Source organism: Alexandromys fortis, unplaced genomic scaffold (genome assembly GCF_014885135.2).
Source record: "Alexandromys fortis isolate MF-2015 unplaced genomic scaffold, M_Fortis_MF-2015_v1.1 scaffold_13, whole genome shotgun sequence".
Lineage (NCBI taxonomy): Eukaryota > Metazoa > Chordata > Mammalia > Rodentia > Cricetidae > Alexandromys > Alexandromys fortis.
In genome coordinates, this window is record NW_026067908.1 from 9545960 (window position 1) to 9573761 (window position 27802).

Consider the following 27802-nt stretch of genomic DNA (forward strand, 5'->3'; position numbering starts at 1 on the left):
TGATAATACCATACCACACACAGCCCATCTCTCCTGTGTTTGCGATATGCTGGGATGAACAAGCCTATTGTGTTGCCAGCAGTATGTGCACATCCCAGACACAGCCACACACAGGACGTCACACTTGAGAAATGTCATGCTGCTGGCTTATGTATTTACCGTACTCCATTTGCCGCCAACGCTTTGCAGGATGCAGTGTCTCATTGTCAACAGCATCTCGTTGACATATATCTCGTGTTTACGGAGTCTCTTGATGTTACTCTCTTCCCTGTGTCTGTTTTAATCTTGCATTGTTTTGTTCACAGTATCACCAATAGGTCATATGGGGAGTCCTCCTCATTCAGCTCTTGTGTGCGGCAGGATGTGCATCTAGGTTTATATAGGACACTACCACACACAGCAGAAAACTCACACATGCCTTTCCCGGGTCACTTTGGTAACTGATGGGTGTCCTGGACACCTGTCTTGCATGCTGTGTGCATTTCTTTAGATCAGACACGGATTCCTTAATTCAGCTTAAGTGGCCGTCCTACATACCCAACCCAATAGTCATGGCCTGCTCCAGCTCACGCTGTTGCTCTCTGTCTCTAAGCAGATCCTAGTCAGGTGAGGCTTAAGTCCCTAAAGCATTTAACTACTTCTGCGAGCTACAGAAAGTTCAAGCCCAGACATGCCTCTATTAGCAGCTGGGGAGAGAACCTGAATGTCGCCATTGTTAGAGCCAGTCAGGAGCAATGCTTTGTTTCCCAATGATGTCCTTAGGGATCTGTCTCAAGGCGGCTGCATGACTATGGCCACAAGAAACAGCGAAGATATTGTCAATCTGAGCAGTTCTAGGTTTATCAGTTTCTGTTTATTGGATTTGACTTTAATTTTATTTAAACCAAGCCTTCTGCCCAGGAAGTCAGCTGTCTGCCAGTTTTCCGAGTTACTACAGTCTCTGGGCCCAGTCTCTGCATGGGCTTCCTTTTCTGGCTGCCCCAGAATGGACCTCATGTGGCAATGTAGTGACAGCGAGCACTGATCAGCACCAACGTTAGAGAGATGTCCCTGCTTTTCCTCACCTCTTCTGAAAAGAATTCCAGTATTTTAAATGCTCTTTAAATTCTTCTGAAACCCAGCGTATTATTTACCATTTCCAGCGGGGCAGGGGGAGAACAAACTTTGCCCTCCTTTAGCCCTGGGGAGAGGAAGTAAACAGAGCATTCCATCCAACGCGATTCACAGTTTCCCAGCTGCTCAGCCAGTGGGCCCCCTGGAGACCTCTAAATCACTAGGATTTTCCCAAACACCCTGCAGGCCAGCTCCTCCCTGGTAAAGTCAGGGCAGCTGTAGAAACGGGAGGTGGGACCAGGGAGGGCTTGTTCTTTCAGTTGCCCACCCTCTGGTCTGCTGATCAAACGTGTTAAAGAAGGTTTGGGATGGGCCACCAAAGTCCCCTTCTGCTACAACAAGGTATATTCCCCTAAATGATCCCAGAGGCGGCACAGGCACTGGGCCTTACGTGGCTGGAAGAGCTGGAGCAGAACTGGGCAGCCCAGCCTGAGCATGGACTCCCCATGCTCCTCCACCCCTTGTCCCCTGGTCCAGTAGCTTTTTCTTCTTGTTTAGTTAGACTGTCTGTTTATACTAAGTCCTGATTTTTTTCTTGTTTTCCACATCAGACTGATGTTTCAGAATGAATGCCCTTTCCCCCCTTTCAATTTCCCACAAATGCCAGATATGGAAGTGTTACTTGGGGAAACAGCATTTAGCAGACAAGGAATGGCTGCAGAGACTCTGAGACTGAATCTGGAACTTTAGTGTTCTAGAAAACTGCAGATAACCACAGACAACCATGACCAATCAGCTCTCATCCTTCGGCCTCTCACCCTCTCCTGGATCCCTGCTTTTTTTAAAAGCTCATTTCTTTCTAGCAAGTCCTGGATTTTTAAATCCTTCATTTTCTAAAGCAAGTTAATTAGTTTTTTCTCACTGCCCTCCCCCATTATCCTTGTTCACACTTTGGGCTGGTTTTCCACATCTAAAAAGACCCAAGATACCTTTAATCAAAGCAAAAAGAAAACAATAAAACAAATGTCAAGTTGGAATTTGTTGTTGCAAGTGGATCCAAACCTATTCAGGCTTCCTCACTGCCAAAGCGTTTGTCCTTCTTGGAGCCCTGACTGGACTTTCAGGTCACCAATGGTGACTGCTCAGGCTGAGGAGCCTGACCTCATGCTGTCCACCTCCTCTAAAATTCTTACCAAATACAATTTTTTTTCTCCATTTCAGGGAGATAAATCCTATCTCCTTGAAACCCTTGTGTAGACCATGTACTTGCTTTGAAATTTCTTGTAATATCTACTGCACTTGGGAAAAAGTAGCAGACAATCGCAAACTGTCACCTGCACAGAGTCTAAGTTGTCAGTTGCCCTGCTCACGGCTATCTCTGCTGTACCTCGTGTCTGCCTCGTGTCTGAACGCTTAGCATGGACAGGCTGGCACAACACTGTGCCAGCTAGCGAAGGAGTGAGCTTCTGGGGTCATGAGAAACCTTCACACTTAACCGCTATCAGAGAGCTGCATAGGACAGTAGCTACTGCTCTCTGGGACCCGAGGTTTTATCAGGAGCAGACAGCCAAGTGCAAAGCTGGGGGCAAATTTGAAGCCTGGCAGAGTTTTCTTTGCCTTTTAAAATATCACTTTCACTCTTTTTGTTGTTGTTTATTTTTGTGGGGGCAGGGGGAGAGAGACTATGCATGCCACAGCGCCTGTGTGTAGGTCAGTTTTCTCATTCCACCAGGTGGGTTCTGGGAAACATCCCAGGCTCATTACAACACCTCCACCAGCTGCTGAGCAATCCCGACAGCCCAAGCCCACTGCACTTAGTTAGCCGTGTTCATGGCAGGTTTACTGTAAAGCTGAAGGCAGAACTGAGTCATCAAAAATTATGTATCTGTTTTATTTAATGGGCTTCCCACCCCCCCCCCCATGCTTCATTTGAATAAAACAGCTCTGCTGTGTAAAGCTTTGACATGTCAAAGACCAGGACAGAGGGGCAAGATGAAACAATTCATGGGGCTGAGTGTCTCCATTCCATTGTGAGGCTAGATACTGACTTTGCATCTTACTGGGGTGTTGCTTTTCATCCACAAGTGAACAGATTTGCAGGACAATTAATGCCCCAAATCTGTTCAATTAAAAATGAATGTGCTTTAGAGACTTTAAATCCTACTTGCAATTATTAATACCCTTTAAAACAAATTTCCTAATTTCTTAGATTCTGCTGTGTTTTCGTGGTCATTTACTCCTACATTCCCAAGTCTATTCTGACGGAGGATTTTTATTTCAATTTTCTTTGAGACTCGTTAATGTTTATTTGATGTACATGATTATTTTGCCCGCCTGTATGCACTCCATGCATGCCTGACCTCCATGGAGGTCAGAAGAAGGGGCCGGATTTCCAGGAACTGGAGGTATGGATGTGAGCCACCATGTGAGTGCTGGGAATCAAACCTTGATCATCCAAAAGAGTAGCCAGTGCTCTTAACTGCTGAGCCATCTCTCCAGCCTTGCTGACAGTTTTGGTGCAATGCTTGCTGGCCAAGCTGGAGGTTGGGAACTCAGAAGCAAACAACTCAGCAACAGGGAGTCCATCCACTCTCCTATTGAGGGCAGTGTGTGATTGGATCTGTGACTCAGGAAAGGAGTGCTGTCTTTCTCCGAATTGCATTGAGAACAGTTATTGCAAACTTATTGACTTCTGTGTGCTCGCATCTCCTCACCTGTAGAAGTGGAAGAATCATATTAATTGATTTATTGGGTAGCTCCTATGAGACTGTCCCTGGAGGCAGCCAAGACAAAGGCTAGAACATGGTGTTCAATTACTCTTAGCTATTATTAGCCATTAGGCTAACAATACTGTGTGATCGTTCATGATTATTTTGGGGACTACAGGAAATGTGTGTCATGATTGTCTCTGTGTCAGGAGAAACATAAAACAAACATGGGTGAACACTTATAGAGCACTTACTATATGCTAAGCGCTCCCCTGTTTATCTACACATTCAATATTCACAACAGCAAACAGAGGCATTGCTATTCGTAGCCTCATTTCACAGATAAGGAAACCAAAGAATAAAGGGGATAATTAGTTGCCAGAGAAATACAACACCACAGCAGGATGGCATGCCACTCCAGGTAGAACAGGTATTATCAAAAGACGAATGGTAACAAACACGCTAGAAGATGCGAAGAAACCGGAGTCCTTGCAAGTGGGCCATGGCAATAGTACCACCGTGATTATAGGGCACAATATGGAGGTTCTTAAAAAAAATTAAAAATAGAACTACTATATGATTCAAGAATCCTATTACTGGGTATATATTCAAAGGAAGTGAAATCTGCAAGTCTACATACTGACAGTATCCAGGAATTGAATACAACTGTTCTCCATCAGTTGTAAATGGATAAAGACGTAAGTACCATAGGATACTATTCAACTAAAAAATACAGAAGAATGAAATCCCATCATCTGTGTCAACATAGATGGAACGGGGGGATCATCTCTTTAACAATGTGAACTGAACACAGGTACTAGATGCCCTCATTCCCTAGAATCAAAGGAAGTGACCCAGGCAAAAGTTGAGAGTAAACTGGTGTCTTCCAGAGGCTGGGCAACAGGCAGGTAAGCAAAGGACCATCAGTGCTCACCCTGATTATCTTCAGACTGAGATAGTTACAGTCATCCCGTACTCCTGATGAAGTGAATGGGCGTAGAACAGACCCGTGTCCTTCGCATGGAGCTCTGAGAAGTGATGCGCTTCGAAATGAGTATCTAGACCCTAAATAGAAACCAGAGACACAGCTCTTTCTGCCTCTGATGGTGTTTAACAGGAAGATAATGGCTAGGATGATCTTGGACATACAGCAGTGCCAAGGACAGCAGAGAAGGGAGAAAAAGAAAGCAGTGGTTTTGATAACATTGCAGAGCTGTGCGCTTCACGGCTCTTGAAGCCTCCATCTGAGTCCCTCTGCTCCTTTGGTTGTGTTAGATAATACATCTCATTATTCCAAGCAGATTGAAGCCAGTTCTGAACATTCAAAGTTATAACACACAGGGATGCGTGCTTATGTACAGCCGTCTGTCGGTATAAATGTGAGGCAAACAGGAGAGGTCAAACTGCTTCTAGGAAAGGCAGTTGTGCTGCCTAAGCCAAAATGAAGCAGGAATTCGGGATCTGCCTCAGTATCAGAGAGCGAGCAAGTCTGTTGCCTTAGTACTCCAAGTGTGAACCACGAAGCATCCGCATCATCAGCCTTGAGTGTGAACTTATGAGTAATACAGAACCTGCAGCTTCTCTCTAGATGAAGCCACGAGACACTGCATCTTGACAATGTTGGCACGCATATCTTGCACACGTTAATAGTGTGTGCAAACATTTTCCTAGGACATTTAGACCCTGGAAGTGCAACGAGGACAGGGGGTTCAGCAATACAAGTTCCCAGGTACCTCATGGGCATCGTTCCACTTTGCTCAGATTGCTTTGCCTCTCCATCCTCAGTTCTTATGGGAGGGCCTTCGAAGCCACTGATACGCTTTGGTTGCTTTCCTTTGGGTCCCTTTTGACGCTAAAACGATGGAGGAATTTGAGACTAGTCACCTGAAGCCCAAGTGTCTTCATTTTCCAGCCTGTTTAGACAGGGTGTCTTGTGTTCGACAGGGTATCTGGCCACCAGCCTCTGGGGATTATCTCTCTATCTCCCATCTCGCCATAAGCAAGCCTGGATTGCAGGACGCACCACACCACATCCTGTTTGTACTTGGGCTCTGGGGTGGGGGAGGCTAAACTTCAGTCCTCACGCGTGCCTGGCACGTGCTGTATCTACGGATCCATCTCCCCAGCCCTGACTTAGACTCTTAAGAAGATAATTGTTGAGGATTAAAGCACACACGGGGCTGCTCTAAGTATGGGCTTTTGCGTAACCTCACAGGCTCGTGTGACCCCGAGTCGGCTCTTCTCTCAAAGCAAAAGGAGAACGGAGATGAAGATGGCTGCCTCTAGTTTAGAGAACTTCTCATCATTTTAAAAGAAGTCATCCTTGATCCAAGTCTTAGACTGATGCATGGTCCAAGTCAGCAGGGAAGCCAACACACTGAATAGTCATTCACTTCTTCATTCAAATTCTACTACAGGTGAGGTTGATGAACAATTTTAAAGATGCAAATCAGAGCAAAGGGGATCTTCAGATCTCCATGTTCTAGTGGGCAAACATGCACTGCAGGCATATATGGGGGATGTAGATAGTTGTGGCAGACAGAGCCAAATATGTTACTTACTTGATATGGAATCCACAAAAATCTACCTTTCACAGGTCATTAATAATTTTTTTCTAATTAGTCTAAATTTTACCAATTCATAAGTAAAAACTGGATATAGTCTGACTTTTGCTGCCAATAGCTAGCTTCTAGTTGGCACATTATTCTGCCCATGTGGACACTGGTTTATCACGTGGCTATTTTATTCTGAGTGAACTTTGGCCTTTATTATTCCCTTTTCTTTGCTCATTTTTTTTTCAAAATATCTAATTCAGTCCCATTGCCAAAGGCAAGCAGACAAAACACAGTGGCCCACTTCTCTGGCGTTTTTAGGGAATGCCTAGCAAGTTCTGTCTAAGAGATCAAAATTACCTAGGAGGGAATGGATGAACCTGCAATTCACTATCAGGCTCAGATTAAAAAGAGGCTCACAGAACCCAGCAACAGTGAGCCATCTTCACAACTGCGGGCATCAAGTCAATTTTTACCTTCACAGAAGATTCAGGTGCGGCTACGTGTGAGCAGTGAAATGGATTGATGGTCTAGGTCTGCCCTGAATATGGAGTTCGACAGTTCCATAAACCCCACGTCACTACCATCCACACGAAAACTTAGAAGCTACGCCACTGATGAAGTAGCGTTCACGCTTGACAGTCAGAGGGGAAATCTCGGTTTTCACTGCCACCCCAGAGGGCAGCGGAGCAGGATGAGATGGAGGTAACGTGTCACCATGCTCTGCCTCTAAGTGAACCCTGCATCACTGAGAGATGTGTGGACCGAACATGTACCAGAGGCGTCCCAGGGAATCTACACATTGACTGGTCAATAGCAAGAAAGGAGTACACTTAGTCCTTAACATACAATAACGGAGTACAAACTTGCTTTGACCCGACATTCCTTTCAATACATGACATTCAGATGTTCAAGGTCTAGGCCCGTCCAAGAAAGCGTTTTCATGGGGCAAAATGTTAAGCTTGGATAACGAGGAAGGAGACAGTTGAGATATCTCGTTTTACAAAGCATCTTACTCATGATGGATAGGCTCAGCCTCTGAGAAGGGTACCCTGCTCCACACACTCCTTTGGACAAGATCCAGTTGGCATTGGAAGCGGGGCGTCTGCACAAATAACCCCTAACTTGGTATGGGGGTTGGAGACTCTGACACCTCTGTTTTAAAGGGTACCAGTGACACAGATCCAAGGCCGTGCTTTGCAAGAAGCTGGGCACACAGCCTACCTCCTCTAGCTCCATTGCAAGCCTGGAAGCGAGCCTGTCTGTGCTTTTGTGAGTTTGAACCTACATTAGGTCAAGCCAGCTCAATCAGTGGGGGAACACAAATGGCCACTTCATTTTTATTCAGCTGACCAGAGGCTCACAGTGAAGAGCTCCATGGGATGGCATGCCAGAGAAGCCACTAGAAGCAGAACTTTCTCAGAGAAAGCTCATCTTGCTCCCGGCCATGTGGCTTCTCATGGCTGGGTGGCTCCCTTCTGAGTAAACACAGGAGCTCTAGCTAGGGTGTAGCTCTCATCCCTTAGAGCCAAAACACAAGAGCAGACCCTTCTGCAGAAAGCTAGGCAAACACCAGCAACTGAGCAAACAGGAGATGAATCTGAAGGGCTGTGAATTCTGAATAAGGTGAAACTGCCCCATCGGCTGCAGAAACAGAGTTTGGGGCTGTCCATAAGGCTTGGGATGCTTGAAAACGGCCTATGCTTTACCGTACTCTAGAAAGGTGCATGGTATGGCACTAATGACTGCCCACTCTGTAGCCACAATCTCTGGGTTTATGTTCTGGCGTCAGCCATGTTGTAGTGCTCATATTTTGAACAAAAATGTAATCTTTCTGAGCCTCAGTTTCTCAGCAGTAAAAATGGGAGAAAGTATCACCTACCTTATAACTAGCAGGTCAATAAATGAAGTATTGCTGGGACATTTAGATCAGGCTCCATATATCTGCCTTTTCATTCCAAAGTAAAGTGGCTGTAGCTAGCATCCATCCCCTGTCGAAACTTCTTCTGTGTCATTGATATTAGCGCTCCGTAAGGAGATGAAAACAAAGCCACCCCCTGGAACTACTCAGCCTACAGAGCTGATGTTGGTACTTAGAATCCCATACTGAACGTCAGCTGGGTTGAAATGAAGTCCTGACAGTCACATAGTTACATAGCACTCCTGTGAGCCGGTCATTGCAGTCGGGCCTTGGCACTTGGCAAACAAGAGGGACAGGGCTCTTTTCTGAAGTTCAGCTGGGCCTTTAAGGGTGTGAGAAAATGAGATCAAGACATTTGTACAAACAAACATCTTAGTAAAGAGATAACGTGAGGATGGCAGCCGTGAGGAGACAGAAAGTTGACTCTAGGTCAGTGGTTCTCAACCTTCCTAATTCTTTGACACTCTAATACAACGCTTCATGTGAACTGCAATTCTAAAATTATTTCATTGCTACCTCACAACTGTAATGTTGCTACTGTTATGAATCCTAATGTAAACATCTGATATGCAGGATATCTGATATGTAACCCCCGTGAAAGGGTCGCTCAACCCCCATGGGTTGAAAACCCCTGCTCTAGATGGCTTTTGTTTATGGAAGCCTAGAGATAACTGTGAACTCAGACAAGAGTGGGAAATATATTGGTATATATACAAAGGGACACACACACAGGAGTCTGGGAGTATGGACACCTTAGAATCAATTTCAGGATCCCAGGAGTGCCGTCGGGTCCAGTTCTACGGTGGGGATGACAGAAGTAGTAAGAGGCATTTTCAAGAGAGAACAGATAGTACGTGGTGATTTATCACATAAGGGAAAAGGAAAAAAAATGTGCTTTAGTGCCCTAACCAGCTGAGTTAGTTAAAGCAGTAACTTGGCTTTAGATAGACTCTCAGGCTTCCTCAGTTAAAGGTAAACAGAGATGAAGATGGAACTATCACCACGGAACATTCGCATAAGCCATAGGGTCTGACCCTGAGCCACCGAGAAAGGATTCCCATTTGACTCCACAAAGCTCAACGACTGTTGGATTTCTTCTCTCTCTTACTGGACTATGCCTCATTGGGACTCCATGGAGCATCTTTCCTTGAAGGTTTTCTTTCTTTCTTTTTTTAACGTTCAGGATAAGGTCATGCACATTAAGTAACTTCCAGAAGATTCCTGGAGCACCATGGGATTCCTTGGAGAATTTGCTTTGTAGTAATGGGACAAGGCATGGTTGCTTACTACAAGAAGAGCGATAATGTAGGCTGCAGTGTGACTCAGTGCCAGAGCTGCAGACAGCTGCAGCACAAGCCAAGCCGCAGTGAGTAAATGAGCCTTGTCCCTGCACAAGATGGATGCTCAGCAGCTAAGCAACAGCAGAGCTGCTGTAGGCTCAGGGGCCAACTTCCAGGGCTCCCAACTTCAAAACCATGATAGTCAATCCTGTCATCTTAGAGGTGAAGAAACTCAGCCTGGGAGAAGAGGAGTGGGAAGACGTCTGTGTGAAGGGCACCCCTGTTCTCAGCCTCTACCTAGGACCAGATTTTGGGGCATCCAGAGCCAAGCATGTGGGTGGCACCCCTGTGTTGTGAATGTGGGCCAGAGTGAAACCAAACTTGGCTGATGTGCTGGCCTCTGAGGTCCTAGTGGTGGCCAGCCAACTCATTCCACTGTGGCCAAGGGAAGATGGGAAACTAAGAAATGGGAAGTACCTTGAAGGAGGATTTATGTTTTCTTCTTGGGAGACAGATTTTCCTTGCAGTGGCTGGATTGCTCCTTTAACCTAACAATGGATTTTCTAATATAAATGGCTAGTTGTCATTCAAATGACATCAAAACATCAAAGCAAAGAAGATGGATAAGTTGGGCACCACTGTGGGCCAGGCACTCAGCTAAACTCTTTACACAAATCAAGTCATCCTCCTCCTGCCAACAATCTCTGAATCGGCGTAAGTTTTGCCAGGTTGATTTTTAAAACCAAGAAACCATGAAGTAGTGACAGAGAGTTAAGCTAGTTGGGTAGTACATTAAGTGGGGTCCGACTTAAAGCCAAGCAGCAAGGGTGGGGACCACAGAACAGCGGCACAGGCAGGGAGCGGTTGCACAATGCAAACCAGGTCAGAGAACAGAGGAAAAGCCAGCAGAGAGAAAAGGGGGGGGGGCACTCAGCATAGTAAAGAAGGAGGGAGTGGGTGGAGGCAGCAAAGCTAACACAGTCCTGGGAAAGATGATGCTGACAGACACTGTCATCTCAAAGGCTCTCCAAACACCACAGCCAGCAAAACAGGCAGGCTCAAGAGCTCAAGCAGGTGACGAACGGTGAGACAGAGGTCCATGAGCAAGGACTCATGACAAGGGACAACAGCCGCAGCAAGACTGACACCGGAGGGCAGCCTACAGGGATGTCTTGCAGTATACACAAGTCAGAGATCACAGGACCTAGGGCTCAGTCACATCCCAGAGATGCCACTCCCTAGCTGTGCAAGGGACTTGAAGCCTCTGTTTCCTTATTTATCAAAGCGATGAAAACCAGCCGTTATTGCGCTATTATGGGAGCTGGGTAAACCACATGGGCGCAGATGTTCACAAAGGGCCTGGTGCACGGATGAGAGCGATTACTACCAGGCTTGAGTGGGAGTCATCTCTGGAGGGGGAAATTTCCCTCGCAGAGGCTACCGAGGTTTTGACTTTGGTTTCCTTTCAAGGACATGGGCATTATAGGTGGAATTCAATGCTACTGGATTTTTTTTTTCTGTTCAGCTAATGAATTCACAAACATAGCATACAGGTAAAAGGGAACGCTCGGAGTTGTGTTTTCTTTACTGCTAAATAAAGAGCATAACTGCTGTTATAAATAAAGTTGGAGAGAGCTGCATAATTTTACACATTTTTAAAATGTGCCTCCTATTGTAGTTGTGGGAAAAGGAGCGTGTGTTAAGAATATTAATATCCAGAGTGGGGTTAAGGCACCGAGGAAATCACTGAATGGTTAAGGGTGCTCGCTGCTCTGGCAGAGGAACCAGGTTCAGTTCCCAGCAGATCACAACCTCGTTTCCCAGGAAAGGTGTGCATGGCGCATATACGTGCAGAATAAACACACATACCTACAAAATAAAGTAAATCTTGAAAGAAACGTGGAGTTAAGCCTTAGCTACAATAAAACTATTGATATATTATCATCACAAACTGTAAGATGTTTCAAATACACAGCAAAAATGACTTTATTTTTCATGTTATATGATGACCATATTTCTTATGAAATGCTATACAATACAAATTCTATTACAACCAAAACAAGAAGATGCGCCCAATAAATTGTTAGATCCACAACTGGAGCATTGCAGCCAATACTGAGAAATACGTCACCAAATGTACCTGAAGCCCTCCCCCTTGCTTTGTTAAAAAGTTTATGCTAGCACAAAATGCTGCAGCAACCCATAAGGTAAAAAAACCTGAGACTGGAGTTCTTGCTCACAGTCATTGAGTTTATCGGTACTAATCTAGCGCCAGGGTCCTAGAACTGCAAACTCCCCGAGGTGTGCCTCACGATGCTTGTTCATCAGACACACCTAGCATCTGTGTTTGGAACTAAAGTGGACACTCTCTGGCAATCTCGTGAGTCTGGCACAGCTCAGCAAGCTAAATAAAGCAGCAGTGTGCTTGTGTGTGCATGCACACGTGTGTATGAGAACAGGTTTTGACTCGCCTGGAGGCTTATAGCCAGCAAGCCACAGAGCCAGGATTTGACTGATTGCCAAGCCTGGGTCCTTAGCTGCTCTACCATGTAAGTCATTGAAGAAGAGAACTAGAGACATTAGCACAAAGGAGGCTGGGAAAGGAGCAACTCTGTCTTGAGGGAGTCGGATGCAATTCCCTGTGGGATATGAATGCATTTGACAGCATGGGTCAGCGCACAGCTGGGGAGACGGGAGGTGGAGAAGAGGGCACCTAAAGGTCCAGCAGGGATCTCAGCCGATGGCATCCAGAGGGTGCACCAGAGGTTTTGATGGAAATACTTTTGGAGAAGAGTGAAAATGGGGAGGTCAGTCTCTGATGACAGCAAGAAATCTTAAGCTATTCTGTCTACCTGATCTGGTCAAGGAACGGAGGTTCAGTGATGGAAACCATGACCTCACCAATTCGCCATCGAAATGACCATCAAAGGACTGGAAGACTTCAAAGCCATTTAAGAACGGGCACACGAGAAATGTACATGGCATATTTAATCTCTGTTATCTTAAGCTCTTTCTCACCTGTCAGCATGACTCTGAAAATGCCCAATGCCAGAAACATTTGGGCTAGAAAAAGTTTATTCAATGGCTGAACTAAATCTTCCCTTCACCCTCCAGACCTTGTCTGGTGCCAGTGAGTGACTGGGGAAGGGATGCCAGAATCCTTTCGATTTCTTCCAGCTTTCCTACAAATAGACAAAGTAGGGGCATTTATTATCAAACATAAATGGAAGACAAACCCTCTAGAAAGGAAGAAAGAGGAAGGGGAGGGAGAGAGAGAACCAGGATGCCATCTGCAGCTGGTGGAGTCCATCCTACATCAAAAGTAATTGTTTAAAGATGCAAATGAGATCATGACCTTCTCCTTAAGCCCTGCCAGTGGCTTTCCATTGCCTCAGAATAAATTCCAGATCCATTCCCACTGCTCGCCAAGCCTGGCCTGACCTCAATCTTCCAGCCTGCCTCTCCCTGTCCTGACTGGCTTCCTATTCTGCTCATTGATTTTCGGAGGGCCCAGTCCCTCGTGTCTGTTGTTCTCAATTCCGAAATAGTCCCTTCCTGGATCTTCACAGGTCATGCCATGGAGCCATCTCAGCTGGTGCACATCTGCCCAGGAGTCCTTCCCCAACCACCCAGCATGGGATTCTGTTGGGTTTTATTGAGTTTTGTCTGCATCACCTGAAGTTAAGTTTCTGTTTACTTGTTTTGCTCAACTGTCTTCTTATTGTTTATCTTGTGTATCTGTGCATCCTGGACACTTCTCATCTAGACCTGTGGCTATTCACTGTCTCCAAGACACTGCCAATGTACCTAAACCAAAAGCTGATCAAGACTGTGAAAAGAACCATTTTGTATGTGTGCGTATGCATAGGTTCATGTGTGTGCAGGTTCATGTGTGTGGCTGCACTATGCATGTATGCGGAGGCCGGAGAGCAACCGTGGGTAGTGTTCCTCATTTACCATTTACTTTGGTGTATAAGAACAGGTGTTCTCACTGCCTGGGTGCTCCCCACTTCAGTTAAGTTGGTGACCCAGGATTTGCATGCAACACATCGAGAGCTGAGAGTACAAACACAGCTTTTGTCTGGGTCCTGGGGATCAAACCCTGGTCCTCATGTTTGTGTGGTGAGCACATTTCCGACTGAAGTATCACACGCATCCCACTGAGCTCCAGTCCTCAGTGAGCCACACTGAAGTGGGCTGCCATGAAGGAGAAGGCGAGAGAAGAGCCAGGGAAAGAAATCCAGTTTGAATAATTGGATCTGGCATCCTGAGTGAGTAGATTAGACTGAATCCGCTCTACCTGTAGCCTGAAGTAGAACTCAGAACTGTGTTGGGCTTTGGAACCGGGCCAAGGAACATTTTATTTGCACACACTTCCATCTGTATTTGAAACTGTCTCACTAAACAGCCATTATTAGAAATAATATTTTTGTCCTGCATAGCAATGTTATTTATAGCCTCCCTCAATCTAATAAATTATTCAACACAATAGGAAGGTTCACAACCCCTGGTATCCAAAAATGAAGACTGTTTGTAGGCCCGAGAGGCAGGGGATGCGGGAAAGGTTGCCAGTAGCAAGGGTTCATTAGAGACCTTAAAACTCGTTACAGCTTAAGAATTAATATCGAACCTAAGCCTTTAATGGAAAACAAAGCCTCCAAGATATGATAGAAAATTACATCCTTAAGGCTATATTTGTCTCTACAATATTTCACATTTCATAATACTTTCCATATATTTCGTACTTTTCTCTGAATGCCCAGGTGGCAAAGTCAGGGATGCTCAGAATATTCATCATGATACAGATGAGAACACAGAGATGTGGCCACACACCCAAGACGCACAGACAGCAGAGGGAGTGTCAGTACACTCGGCCTCATGTCACTACTAATGAAGAGCAATGCAAAACAGACAGAGTAGTTTTTAACTGGAACAAAACTCTCTTTCTACTATCTCTTTCCACGGGAACTGGCTTCTCTAAAGCCACTGGACAAAGCCAGGAGCAGAACACAATATAGAACTTTTATCGCTTCGCCTTGATCAGCCACTGAGCAAGACCCACGAATTCATATTGTAATACACAACTTGTCGGCATGAGCAATTTTAACTCAATCACAAATTAAGCTTCTGCTAACCATCTAAGGGTCTCATGACAGGGGAACAATGGCATAACTCATCAATGATGTAACTTATCAACAACCAACAAGAACAAGGATGTGTTTGGAAACTACTTCAAGATCATGTGTGGAACATAATAATAATAATAATATCTGTTAAATATTGAATTAATCTAATCCTTACAATAATTTTCAGGTAGAGATTATCTTGGGCAGAAGAAGAAACCATGACATCGAAAAGTTAAATAACTTGACAAAGTTCCCATAAACGTGGAAATGTGAGAATCTGAATTTGAGAAGTCACTTCTATAACTCATTGTCTTTCCAAATGTAGACATTGCCTAGAATAGTGGTTATAGTCAAATTAATTGAGAAAATGTCATATGTATATACACTCACAAGTGTATGCATATGCAGGTATGCACACATACACATATATTTAGAATTTGACACAGAAATATATTTTGATCAGAAAGCAGTGAAGCACTATGCTTTATGGAGCCTGCACTTAGTATGTTATACACTGTGCCAAGAGCAGATTGTTTACCGTTCCATTTCATTTTCCCAAAGTTTTACATAGTTGGCTTACTTTACCATTTTGCAGAAGGACTCATTGAGAGTTATGGAACCTCAGGTTGTCTGTCTCCAGAGCTCATGTCCGCACTTGGTAAGCTGTATCAATGGTTGACATTTCATAACAGTGATTTTTTTTTTGGTGATTTGATGCTGTCTTTGTTCAAACGTTCAAACAGTGAAAACTTGTTACTCAAAACCAGAGGCAAACTATTTGAAGCATTGGATAGACATGGGTGAGACAGTCCTGCACGCTGCTAGGATCAGAGTGTGGTTTCTCAGCCTGAAGGATCCTCCATGGCAGAGGGCATGTTAGAGCTGCAGAGAGGACACAATTCAGACCAGTACTTGACATCTCAAAATGATACAGAAGCCTCTCAAAGTCCAACAGAGTCACTGCTCAGAGACACTGAGCCTTTACTATGGCCCCCGGGATCTTTTAAACGCCTTGCATAGGCTAAGTCCTTTGACTCTGAGAATAACTACATGCTAGGTGCTGCTTCTGCTAAAGTCTGCAGTTCCTCCCCAGTGCTCGTTCATTCGTCGGATACTACCTGAGTGCTGACATATACCCCCACGCTGGGAAAATCAAAATGAGCCAGGCAGGTTTTAGCCAAGACAGTCTTTCATTTTTATATGAAGAACGGGACTGGTATAAAAGTTTGTGCCCACAGAGAACAGCGTCTAAAACTTGCTGGGCTCTCAACATTGGGCACAAAGGTTATAGCAGCACTGACCCTTGCCTGACCCAGAACTATTCTGCCAGTCTCCACAAACCATACCAGCCAATCTGCAACCAACACCTCCCTCCCCGCCTGACTCTTTCCTTCCGTTTCTTCCTCCCCTCCTTCTTTCCACTGGTTTGGTCTGGTCTCTCTCAGTAAAGTATACTTTCTGACTTAATTCTTAAAACTTTTCATGTTAAATGACTACAACCACAAATTTCATATTCTTGATGGGGAAACAGATCCGCACGCTCTCTTCCCAAGGTCACTGACTTGAGATTTGACATAGGTCAGTCTGACCAAAGTCAGCAGTCTCCAGCATGCCCTGTGGCCTTGGTAGCTGAAAAGGAATCTCTCATCAGCAAGGAGAAGGGGACTCTCGTGTGTAAAGAGGGCACTTTTGTGTGGCCTTGACTGCACAGAACCAACTTGGATTTATTACTATAAATGGAAGGGGAGAACGGTGTGTAAAGGAAAGAAAATAGCAAAGGGTTCTGTGTTGCGCCGGCAGAGCAGCGAGGGGCAGCTTCACACGGGGCATCTTATCGCACAAGCAAGCCAGCTAAGAAAGGAAGGGAGGGTCTGATTTCTCACCATCATGGCCGGCTACACTGGAGCCGATGGTTAAGTCCGGTCAGATGAGTTAGTGGGGGGACCGGAAGACTGGAAGGGTTATCTACAACTCTGAGAACCCATTGGGAATGAGAGGGTGGGGACAGGAATCAGGAAGGACTCCAAGCACTCACACGAGTTTAGTGCCTAGGTATGTACCTCCGCCACCTGCACGAGGGACAAGAGAAGCCGAGAGAGACTTGAAGGTTAAAGTCACAGCACGAAAGCAGGAACTTCCCCTGCTTGAAGGATTAGACCGTTTCTTGCCATTGTTGCTGTAGTTCGTGCTACGGGCAATTTTTCATCTCCTTTTCAGTAACTCACTGTGAGCATCTGTGGGGTGGGAATGCACCGCTAGACCACCCGCATTCTGGGTTTTGTCATTCTATTTTTACTCCGGGAAACTGGCCATGGGAGGAAACACAAAGTGATAGGCTCCAACCAATTCACACAAGTGTCCTGGAAGAAGATGTCAAGATAGTTGTTGAAGCCAGAGAGAGAGACGGTTGGGATTGATGAAGGATGCCGGCCATAGCCAAAATCAGAGCTGCCTATCATGGAGACACAGAATAAAGGATGCTAGAAAATGCTAATAAATTTAAAGTGGGTAGGGAGAAACGTGTAAGGCCTGTCTGCAGAGGCGGTGAGGCCACCTTCTCTATGGCAGGAAGAGTGGCAAGAAGCAGCATTAAAGCCTCTGAAAATCAACTAGTCACCTCAGGGGTAGAGCCCAGAGAAACAGTGCATGCGCACCAGCCTCTGTCGGATATTTTCACACTCATCATGTCAGCCTGCTTTCGAAAATGACTCTGGGAGGTGGGGACCAGCTCTGCTCCTACCTCATGTACGGGGCAGTGCCAGTACTCACTCAAGGTCACACAGCTGGTGGGGGGTTCAAGGCTCGCCCTTCTTTTCACAGGCGCTGACGGCAGGTGCATAAGCTCACAGAGGAAAGCGCTATAAATGGCCACATTGTATGTGTGCTCAGTAGAACCATGACCCCAGGGACACATTCATTTGTGTGTCTTTTGGCAGTCGCCCAACCAGCCTCAGCACCTTTGAACCTGAAAGACACCATGGGTTTCCCCGTCTTTGTCTATCCACATTTTCGGAATCATGACTAAAATGAACTTTCATTTATCTTCCAGAGAGAATAAAGACCCTTGGATAAGTTGCCGCAGTTGGCGTTGGTTTCCTCAGCTATAAAACGAGGCTGGACCAGTTTTGGTTTAACCTTCAAATGATGGTGCGCACTATCTTATGTTCATGATAATAGCCCAAGCTTTCACAAGATGCCAGCGAAAACTGAGATGTCCTGCTAAGGGAGAAAGGGGGCTTTTGTTCATGGTGAGAAGCCGGTTTTCTAGTAAAATGTTTTGTAGAATGCAAGCTGTGAAAGTTTAGAGTCCCCGGGAAGAGTGACACCACAGTGGGACTCTTGTCACCATCAAGTCCAGGGAAGACAATGAGTACTACTGAAAGGAACAGAGCACGCTGCTAAGTTAGGGGCCTTCTTCAAGCTGATGACTGGTTCCGAGGACCAAAGCTAGGTGACCAAACCAACTTCCTTAGTTGGGAGGAAATGCCACACTGAGTCTCACCAGCCTGCTGCTTGCATGTCGGAGGCCCAGACTTCCCAGTCACACCATTAGACACAGAAAGAGTTCTTGACTGGGAGCCAAAGTCTAGCTAATGATGCCCGTAGCTGTTCTGCTTAGCAAAGCCTCTTCATCTCACTGAGCCCCGGTTCCTGTTTGTAATAAGGATGGCAACAGGTGCTCTTTTTCCCACACACACAGGCTGTGGAATTACAATGTGTGTGAGAAGGTAGCGTCTCACAAGGCACGATGCCAGACTCCAGGTTTCTAAAGACAGTGACTGCAGCTGGCTCCTTTCCCCTCTTGTTTTTAGTGTAAGTATAGTACCCAAGACTAACAGGAAAGCTCCAAGTGGACCTGGAGAAGTTTTGGGTTGTGTCATTCACCATTGAATGCACTGCACCTTGAACAAGTTGCCTGGCAACTAGTACGCATCCAATACCTAAGTTGTAAACCATATGCTTGTTTGAGTGAATTGCTTGAAGAATAAGATAATTTTATTAATTCTTCCAGAATTTCATACAAGCATACAACGAATTTTGATCATATTCATTCCCTGCTCCTCCCACTAATTCCTTTCACATCCATTCCCAAACCCTCCCCCCACTCACAACATCATATCCTCTTAAACAAAACACATAAACCATTTTAATAACTCAATGAGTCCAAATAGTGCTGTCTATATACTCACAGATGTGGGGACATCCACTGGAGCATGGTCTACCAACCAAGGACCATACCCCTAAAGAAACCCGACTCCCTTCCCCTAGCAGTTATGAACTGTCAGTAACTCCTCAGAGAAGGGTAGTGGCTTCTCACCTCCTCCCCTCCCCTTATGCAAAGGCCTTTGAGACACAGCTGAGAACTCATCATTTGACAAGCGATCCTGGTTCTGAAAGAGTCTTATCATAGAGCATAACCTCTCTTTATAGGATAGGTTCAAGCTTAGCTGAATGTTCAGCTCCGTGGATTTGGAATGATGAATGAAGACAAGAACATGACATACATCCGTTTACTTAAAAGTGTGGGAAGAATAAGTTCAAGAGGCACCGTTATCAGGCCTTCAGTGTATTGACCTGATGATTGACCTAGCCTCCTACAAATCCAACAGTCGTACGTATGGAAATGTTGATTGGCTTAATCTTGTGCAGATCTTACGCAGGTGTCTCAGTTAGTGTTCTACTGCTGTGAAGAGACACCATGATGATGGCAATTACTATAAAAGAAAGAATTTAATTGTGAGTTTGCTTATAGTTTCAGAGGGGCAGTCCTTTATCAACATGGCAGGGGGGCAATTCAGCATGCATGGTGCTAGAGCAGTACCTGAGAGTTATATCCTGATCCACTGGCAGAAAGACCTTGAGAAACCTCAAAGTCCACTCCTAGTAACACACCTCCTCCAACAAGGACACACCTCCTAACCTTTCTATTCCTTTCAAACCACTCCCTGGAGACTAGGCATATACATGTATGAGTCTATAGGGGCCGCTCTTATTCAAACCACAACAACAGGCAACCATAGCTGCTGTGTATTCACCAGTGTATTGGTCTTGTCATATCCAGGAAACACAGTTGTGTTCTGGTACTCCCTAACCGCTGGCTCTTTTTGCCTCCTCTTCTGTGATATTCCTTGACTCTTAAGGGAAGAGGTATGATAGAGATGTCTCATTCATGGCTTTGTCCTCCAGATACTTATTCTCTATGTTACTAGTTCTATACATAATCTTAATGCATAAAGAAATAGTTCTATATTAGGCTCTATAGGTGACAGGTACATAGATGCCTTTGTCTTCTAGTACAGCAAAAATGCAAACCTAACCTGTGGCATGCATACAGAAAAACAACAGAAAAGTATTATAATAATGCATTTGAGTTCACTGTGTGCCAGGCATACACTCTAAGTTTGGAGAAAGAAGAGTCTAGCCTTGAAGTTCAATCTTGGAGGGAGAAAATGTGGGAGACTCCAATCATTCAGCAGTGGCAGTGGGTTCTTAGAGCTGGGCACTCTAGATATAGGACAGATCAATCATCTCATTCCGTCATGAGGAAACACAGCCTAGAATGTAAAGTGATTTCCTCAAGGCATCCAGCCAAGCAATCCCAGCACTTAGATTCACACTCGAGTATGACTTCTGGAACCATACTCTTTATATACAAACGTCCAAACTCCACAAGTTCGGTATGCACACTAAACTCCTAAGATAGAAAAATTCCCTATTTAGGAATAAATTGGCATCTGCAAAACCTCACATTCTATGATGCTATCATTGCAAAGACCAGCACATTGCTCAAATGTATACTCATTGATACTTATCTAGCCATTTTAAGCTAGTTTCCATCATAGCCAGGCTTGGTATTAAAGCAGAAAAGAGGAGAAAGAACACAGGAAGGGAATGGCGGAGGGAAAATGGAAGAAGGGAAGGCACAAATATCAGGGAGGTGTCCAGGTGTATTGATAAAAATTTATTTGTATAGGTGTAGCACAATGTGTCTCTTTCTATCATGGACTCATTTCTTTGGAACGAATTACCCAAACGATTCAAGCTCAGTGCATAGTCTCAAATGAATGACCTCTTTTAGCACTTTATAAGACTGTCTAACTTCCTAATTGTGCTGTGTTTGTAAGTTTCGTGTCTCTAGTGAGAACATAAATTTGAGCATTTATTTTTCACATGTACCATGTACAGTATGTAGTTCTAAGGGCTATTTATTTATATCTAGTTTTGTTCATTTTTTCAATGAATAAATGTATTAGGCCTCCACTAGGTATGAAAGCTACAGAGGTGAACGTGGTAGACCAGATATCTGTCTTTAAGAGCTTTCCTTCACGTCCTAACTTCAGCGTTGGGACTTTGTGGCCCAAAAAATGTGTTTGGCATTTGGGGATAACAAGAACAAAAGGGAAATCCTGATGAGGAGTGGAGGTTTTGCAGAAATCCTAAGGGAATTAGTTATTCTACAAGCTATGAAAAATGATTTTTGCAAAGCAAGAGCTAGGATGGAGAAAAAAAGTCTATTCTAAATACTAAGAGGCATGTAGTATGATTATCAATGTTAATGAATTACTAGCTGAACCTAAAGAAGACAGCAGGCTAGAGCATGCAAGCCCATGCAGACTGGATTCAAAGAGAAATGGAAGTAATGGAAATTTCAAACAAGGAAGTTCATGATATAAGGTATTTAAATATAGATGTTTTATATATTATAAATAAATATTTTTAAATATAGAATATTTCTAGTATCCTACAAAAGCAATGAACTAATATTCAGATGCCAAGAATAGAGTCTCATTCCTTCCATATCTGTAGTACTTCTTTAGTAGCTGTTCCACTGGTAAGTAAGCTATGCTGCGCCCATTGTAATATGGATAGTCAGTGCACAGACATGCTAGTCCCAATGCCTTTGCCCACCCCTGCTTCCTCCCCAGGGGACCCTGTCTTCAACACGCTTCCTCTTCCTTTCTGTCCATGACCACCTCTTCATATGGCCAATTTCAATGTACCATGAAATTGTTCTAAGACAGAGAAGTTAAAACACACCATACCCCATTAAATATGATCTCCAATTCCTTTCTAGCCATCTCGGTAAAATCTCTCCCTGTCTTCATTCCATTTGGGAATTTATGTAATGACCTTTCAACTGAACAGTGGTTCCTATAGAAAGTGGAATTAAGAAAGGGAGAGTCACAAGAATGGAACTAGAAAGTCAAACTGAACATAATTGAAAACCGACAGTATTATCACAAGTCTCTAAAGCTTCATATGTAAAATAGTTTCCGGAGATGCCTTCAAATTTTGTCTCTAGCTCCTCGTTTTCTTCTAATTAAGTTTCCTGTGCTAATAATTGACTTGGATAAGCCAAGTGGGAAGACTCAGAGCAATATCCAAAAGCAATACTTGAAATTAAAAACACATTGAAGGCCATCACTCTCTTCTGCTGTATCACTGTGATAGCTGTCGTGTTCATGGCAAGGATTTAGCATTCAGTCAGAAGCTGGGCTAATCGCTGCTGGTGGACTAATCTATGACTACACATTCTTTTCAGAGATTTAAAGCTGCCCAGTGGGGTTGGAGAAGAACTAACAGTCTCTTCCCAACTCGCACCTGAAGGTGGAGAGACGTTATGTAAATGACGGAGTGAGTATCAGAATCTCAGATGCACGCTTAGATTTATTAAAGTAACCTCACTGTTTAAGGGAAGGGGAATCAGTAGCATTGGAGGCGCTCTCTCTAAAACCTATGAGCTAACTATAAAACGAGCACTCTTCTTCAAAAGGCTTTGTTCCCTTTCTTTTTTTATTATCACATCAAAGAATTTTCCAAATAGAAAATTCCATTTCTAGAGTTTACAGGTTTATTGCGGCAACAGATGTTCAGCTAATCTCAAACTGGACAAAAATCATCTAAGTAATCATTTGGGGCATCAAAAGTACTAATCAGGAATGAAAAGGTTCTGCCAGCAGTCATATTTTAAGTAGAGAGGAACAGAATATGCAACTGCAGAAACAAAGGCTTGTTTTTCAGGGTGGCGGACATGCCTGTTCCTCTACAAAGGAAAAAGGAAAAAGTTCTTAGAAGCTGAAATCATGAGTTTCGTTAAATGGACTTGAGTTCAAATTCCTCTACCATGGGTATTTTTCTTCCTGTGACAATGCCTTATTTGTATTTTTTTTTTAAATCTGGAAAACGTATCATAAAATGTTCGATTAAGGAGGCACCTATGCAGACATGCCTGTGAGTAGTGAATAAATTAAAACATACTCGTCACCTTGAATCGAAACTAAATCCTTACAAGCATGCTTTTTCCTTTCAAAGCCGTCCTATAGAATGAACCCATTGGCACGGGGAAGGCGATGTTTTGAATATAGCAGCACCTAGGAGCCTGAAGATGGAATTCGAAACATAGAACACTTATTAGTTCTGCATGGGACAAGAAACGTACTTAACAGCCGGCCTCAGAAATGAAAAGATTTCAACGGACCGTAGCTTACTTTCAGTTCTCTTAGGAAAGACTTTATTTAATCCCATTTAAGATTTTTAATAATAACCTATCAGAGAGTAGCACCTGACTTGCTGCCTTAACCACACTGACTGCATCTTAGCATCACCACTGCACAGACCCACAGCTCTAGTGTCCTCTGCTTACCACCTCGTCCCTCACTCCCACACTGCATCCGAGCAGCATCCTGTAGTTTCCCTCAACAAAGAAACAACTCAAGACCCACCGCTGGCAAAAAAAAAAAAAAAAAAAAAAAAAAAAAAAAACCAGAGAATTCAGGAAGCAACAACTCAAGTCTCTTAAAAGATATCGAAATAGAGCCACGGAGACACACACTGCTGCTGAGCTGTAAACAGAGCCTGCAGTTACGGTGCTGCCTCTGGCAGTATTAGAACAAGAGGGAGGTGGTCCCATTCCTCATCGAAGACCAGGCCTTCCAAAAGACACTGGGTGAAGGAAGCCTATATCCTGTTCCAAACAGACACACGCATGAATCGGAACCATGAGCTATTCGACTAAACACGTATTTATTCTTCTTTCCCACCAAACAGAGGCGGGACGGAAAAGTTGCCCTGCATGCTTCCTCAAAGCAGTGGACAGGGACACTGCAGGATAGCAGTGCACACGCAGGCGCACACAGAGGTAGAAACTACAGCCTCCCCTCTTTAGCACTGTGTTTATGTGCATGACTGCACATGCAAGTGTGACTGTGGGTATGTGGCACACAGGAACTGGTTGAAAACAGACTATGTAGACGTTCGGTGGTGCAAACCACACAGCACACGCCAGCATTTCAGCAGACAGATGCCAGGGCAGCATTTCGGGCACCTTTTGGGGGTTCCAAGGTGACTGTGGTTTGTGCAACAGCCTGGCTTTCTGTCGAGGCGAGTTCAGTGGACATAACTGCCAAATCACATCTTCAGAGTAAGAGCAGTTTAGAGGAGGGGTTCTGGGATGCAGCACCAGAAATTTAGTAACAGACGTTACTAAAAAGGACTGGCAACGTGGTTGGAAGGCCACTGACAGGCCAATAGGTTTCCGGTTAAGGCTCCTACTGGTTTTTTCCAAGGTCACTGAACAATTAATAGGAGACCATTCAGATAGGAATTATGGGTAGAGAGCATTTATTAGTTTCACATGAAATTTGAAAGCAGGGGACACACTCATCTACTTGATCCCCCAAAGGCTCAATAGAAACAACTGTACCCAGAGGGTCCCCTCTGATCCCAACCAGTGTGAAGATAGCATCCTCCATGAGATAAATTTGACAAGCTAGCCATGGTGCGACTTCGGCTCCAGCACCAGTCTTTGTTAGAGTTCCCCTTTCAGTTTCTGCAGCTCAGCTCAGCTGTAGCTCAGAGCTTCGAGCTGGCGTTCCGGATGGCAGAACAGACCTGATTACCAGGAGAAGCACTAATGAGCATCAGGACACGCTACCAGCCCCAGATAACTCATGGGACAGTTTCAAGGCGAGAGTAAAAGGACAGGTCCTCCAGTGCCCTATGGAAGGCTAGAATTGAATTGGAATATATGCAGATGCATGTTAACAGACCCCACATAAAATTTAGCTGAAAAAAAACATGGTACTCCTATAGACAAGGTTATTTTTTCCTACGAAGATAAGTCATATGGGCTTTGAATTGAAAACTATGTAAGTTATCTTCTTTCTGCTTGTCTTGCTTTGCTACTCAAAAATTAAATTCATTTTGAATTAACCAAAACTGATTGAACCTTAGTCTTAACAATTATCACTTAGCTCTCTGAAAATAAGAGCAGGCTCTAAACAGAATGATATCCTGACTCCTTTTAAGGCCACTTCCCCAAATCTGCGAGCTTCTGCCCCAGAATTCTTCACTCCCTCAAATCACACTAATGACATTTGGCATGATGAGAGAGAGAGAGAGAGAGAGAGAGAGAGAGAGAGAGAGAGAGAGAGAGAGAGATTCATTTTCCCCAAATGAGTACAGGCTACATTGCAGGTTTTACTGAAACCATCTTCTTTTTATTCCAGTTTAGTGAATTTCCAAGGTCCACTGCCCAGCCACAACTGGTAGGACGGACCTCGACTTAAATGTGGCCTCTCTTGTCATCTCAGTGGCTCATTTGAGAGCCATTATGCACTGGATTCTGTATTATAAAACCCAGGCTGGGTGCAACATTTCTGCCTGTCATCTTAGGAAAGGCCAGGAGTTTTGAGCCATCCTGTAGTAAGAAAACAGAAAACCGAAGCCAGCATAGAGTTCCCTGATTCTTCTCTGACCAATTTGTTGCTTTTGCTGAGGTGATATTGGCTGTCACTATCTCAAGCAAGAAAAGGCAAGTTAGTAGAATAATACCTAGTTTAAACAGCATCTCGCAAGGAAAATATCCCTCCTCACACTTCATGTTCAATGTACTAAGATACTCAGCAAATAACCATTTGATGTTTAGCTAAGGGCCCTCTCCTTTCTGGCCGGTATGATCCTGATGAAGGAGCCAAGAGGCCCAGGTGTTTTTCTTAGAGCCCTCATGCTGCAATGACAGCCCCCAGAAAACTCCAGTTTATGAACCAAATTTGTTGCACCCCTCGCTCCAATATCATAATGCAAATCCCAGAGATAAAAATATCTTCTGAGATACGGAAACAGTTCACTGAAAACGACAGCGTGTGGAAAACTCTGCCCATGACCTCTCCTGTCTAATGTCAATTTCTGAAAACAAGTTTCCATTGCAAAGATTTAACCAGTGTGCTTTCAGGAACCACACACACACACACACACACACACACACACACACACATCCTTATCTTTTTTGCTCCAACTTGTTTGGCCTTTGAGCATCTTCCTAGCTGTCTCAGCTCCCTGCAAACACTTAGGTTTTTCTCTTTCAAAGGAGCTGGGAGCTGTGGAGCTCTGAGCTAAGCAGAATCCCTGTGGTTTGATTCCATTAGTCTAAACCCTGGCCGGTGGCAAGCAAGCTGTCTTAGCTGCTTGCAAAAACCCTGGCAGCCAGGTTCTAGACACAGTCACCGGCTGCATGCATTCTTCCATACTGGTCTACCCAAATCATGCCTGGAGTCAGCCAACCACAGCAGTGGGAATCCTACCTTCCATCATGGTGGCAGAATTGCATTCCTTAATTTCCAAGGAGTCAGAAAAAAACACAGGAGGATACGCTTCCAGGTCCCGGCTAAGTCCTCACAATGCCGCTGCTGAGGTCTGCTCTGCTTACTGCCAAGCCAAAGGAGACAGTGTTAACCCGAAATACAGGCCATGGATGCTGCTGGTGCTGCTTCACCTACAAGCTCCCAGGAAGATGCTGAGAGAGAAAGGCAGAGAACAGCAAGCCGGCGAGCTGCACCGCCTGCACTGCCTCGGCCAATCCCTTCAGCTCTGGACCGCGTCACATGGTAGCCAGCCTGCATCTCCTGACACAATACCCCCGGAGAGCGCACGGAACCCATTTCCCGTCCCCATTCCTCGCCACCCCCACCGCCTCCCGCTCCTCTCCAAAAACACAGCCCCTTCCCCACCTGGTGACGCACTTCCCCCGCCCCTCCTCGTGGTCCCCGCAAGCCTATTGCGGCTCCCGGGTGCCCGATGATCTGTGTGCCACCGTGTCTGGGGACGCCAAAGAGAAAGGAGCCCAGGAAGCTGAGCTGCCCAGGGGATTTTTTTGTTTGTTTGTTTTTCTCTTTTATTTATTTTTTAAAGAAAAAAACTTCTCAGTAATTTCAGATCTTGGCAACGCACTTTTACATTTCCATTCCAACCTCATTTTGACCTGAAGGAATTTCAAATGTCAGCACCTGGCTTCTGCGCACATCTGTCATCTGTGGCTGGCTGGTGCTTTCTCTCTCCTTCCACCCCCGTGCCCCCACCCCATCTCCCTGTCTATGTCTCTCTGTCTCTCTGTGTGTCTCTCCCTCTCATTCACGAGAGAAAAATCAATCCGCTGACGTCACATCATAAACAACCATCCCCCAAAGGATGATGCAGAAAAAAAATTCACCCCAGCTGCCATGAAAAGAGGCAGGAAATTAATTGCGCATGACATGCCCAAGGGCTGGGAACTGTCATTAAAACAAAGAAACAAAAGAACCCACCCGATCCGGGCTCTGGAATCAAACCGGCGATGCTCCAGCTCATTTCTGGGGCGAGAGGCGGGAGTGGGGGCTGAAGGCAGAAGCCTAAACCTTGGCCGCCGCAGGCATAAGACCGCTGTCTCCTCCCACGCTCTGGGCTCTGCAGCCGCGACCCCGGGCTGCGGGTCCCACCGCCACCCCCGCCGCCACCGCGTCCTCCCTCCGAGCTGGGCCGCCGCCGGCCCCAGGTGAGGAGCCTCTCTCGCAGCCTCGGCTACAGCTGCCAACTGCAGCCCCCACTACAGGGTTTTAGGAGAGACGCGCCTCCTGCGATCTTGAGTCGCCTCGGAGCCCAGACGTTCAACCCCGGAGGAAATCCAGAGGGTGGCAACCGTTCCAGGTTGCGCTGGAAGAATGGGCGGAGCCCGGGGCTTGGCAACTTGCTGGGATGGGATCCGCCTGCCCTGGAACGGTTCAGACATAATGTCTGGTTGAGTTGAGGGTCTGTCACCTGATTGCTCTCCAGAGACCTGTGAGTCCTTCAAAGGGACTCCCAGGCACGTTGTTCTGCGATCCTAGGTTTAACAGGACCAGACAGCCAA

At 45.2% G+C, this 27802-nt stretch overlaps 1 protein-coding gene across 10 annotated transcripts in view; it reads right to left on the reverse strand.

The window, feature by feature from the left end:
- The window catches only part of Sgip1 (SH3GL interacting endocytic adaptor 1), a 195205-nt gene extending 167667 nt beyond the window's left edge, over positions 1-27538 (reverse strand). For all 10 annotated transcript variants that reach the window (XM_050136056.1, XM_050136055.1, XM_050136048.1 and 7 more), the window contains exons 1-2: positions 27222-27538; positions 26223-26346 (exon numbers count right to left, since the gene is read on the reverse strand). In XM_050136056.1, coding sequence (XP_049992013.1) covers positions 26223-26232 — 10 coding nt within the window. In that variant the 5' untranslated portion in view covers positions 26233-26346; positions 27222-27538. The remainder of the gene's footprint in view (positions 1-26222; positions 26347-27221) is intronic.
- Positions 27539-27802: the final 264 nt, after the last annotated feature.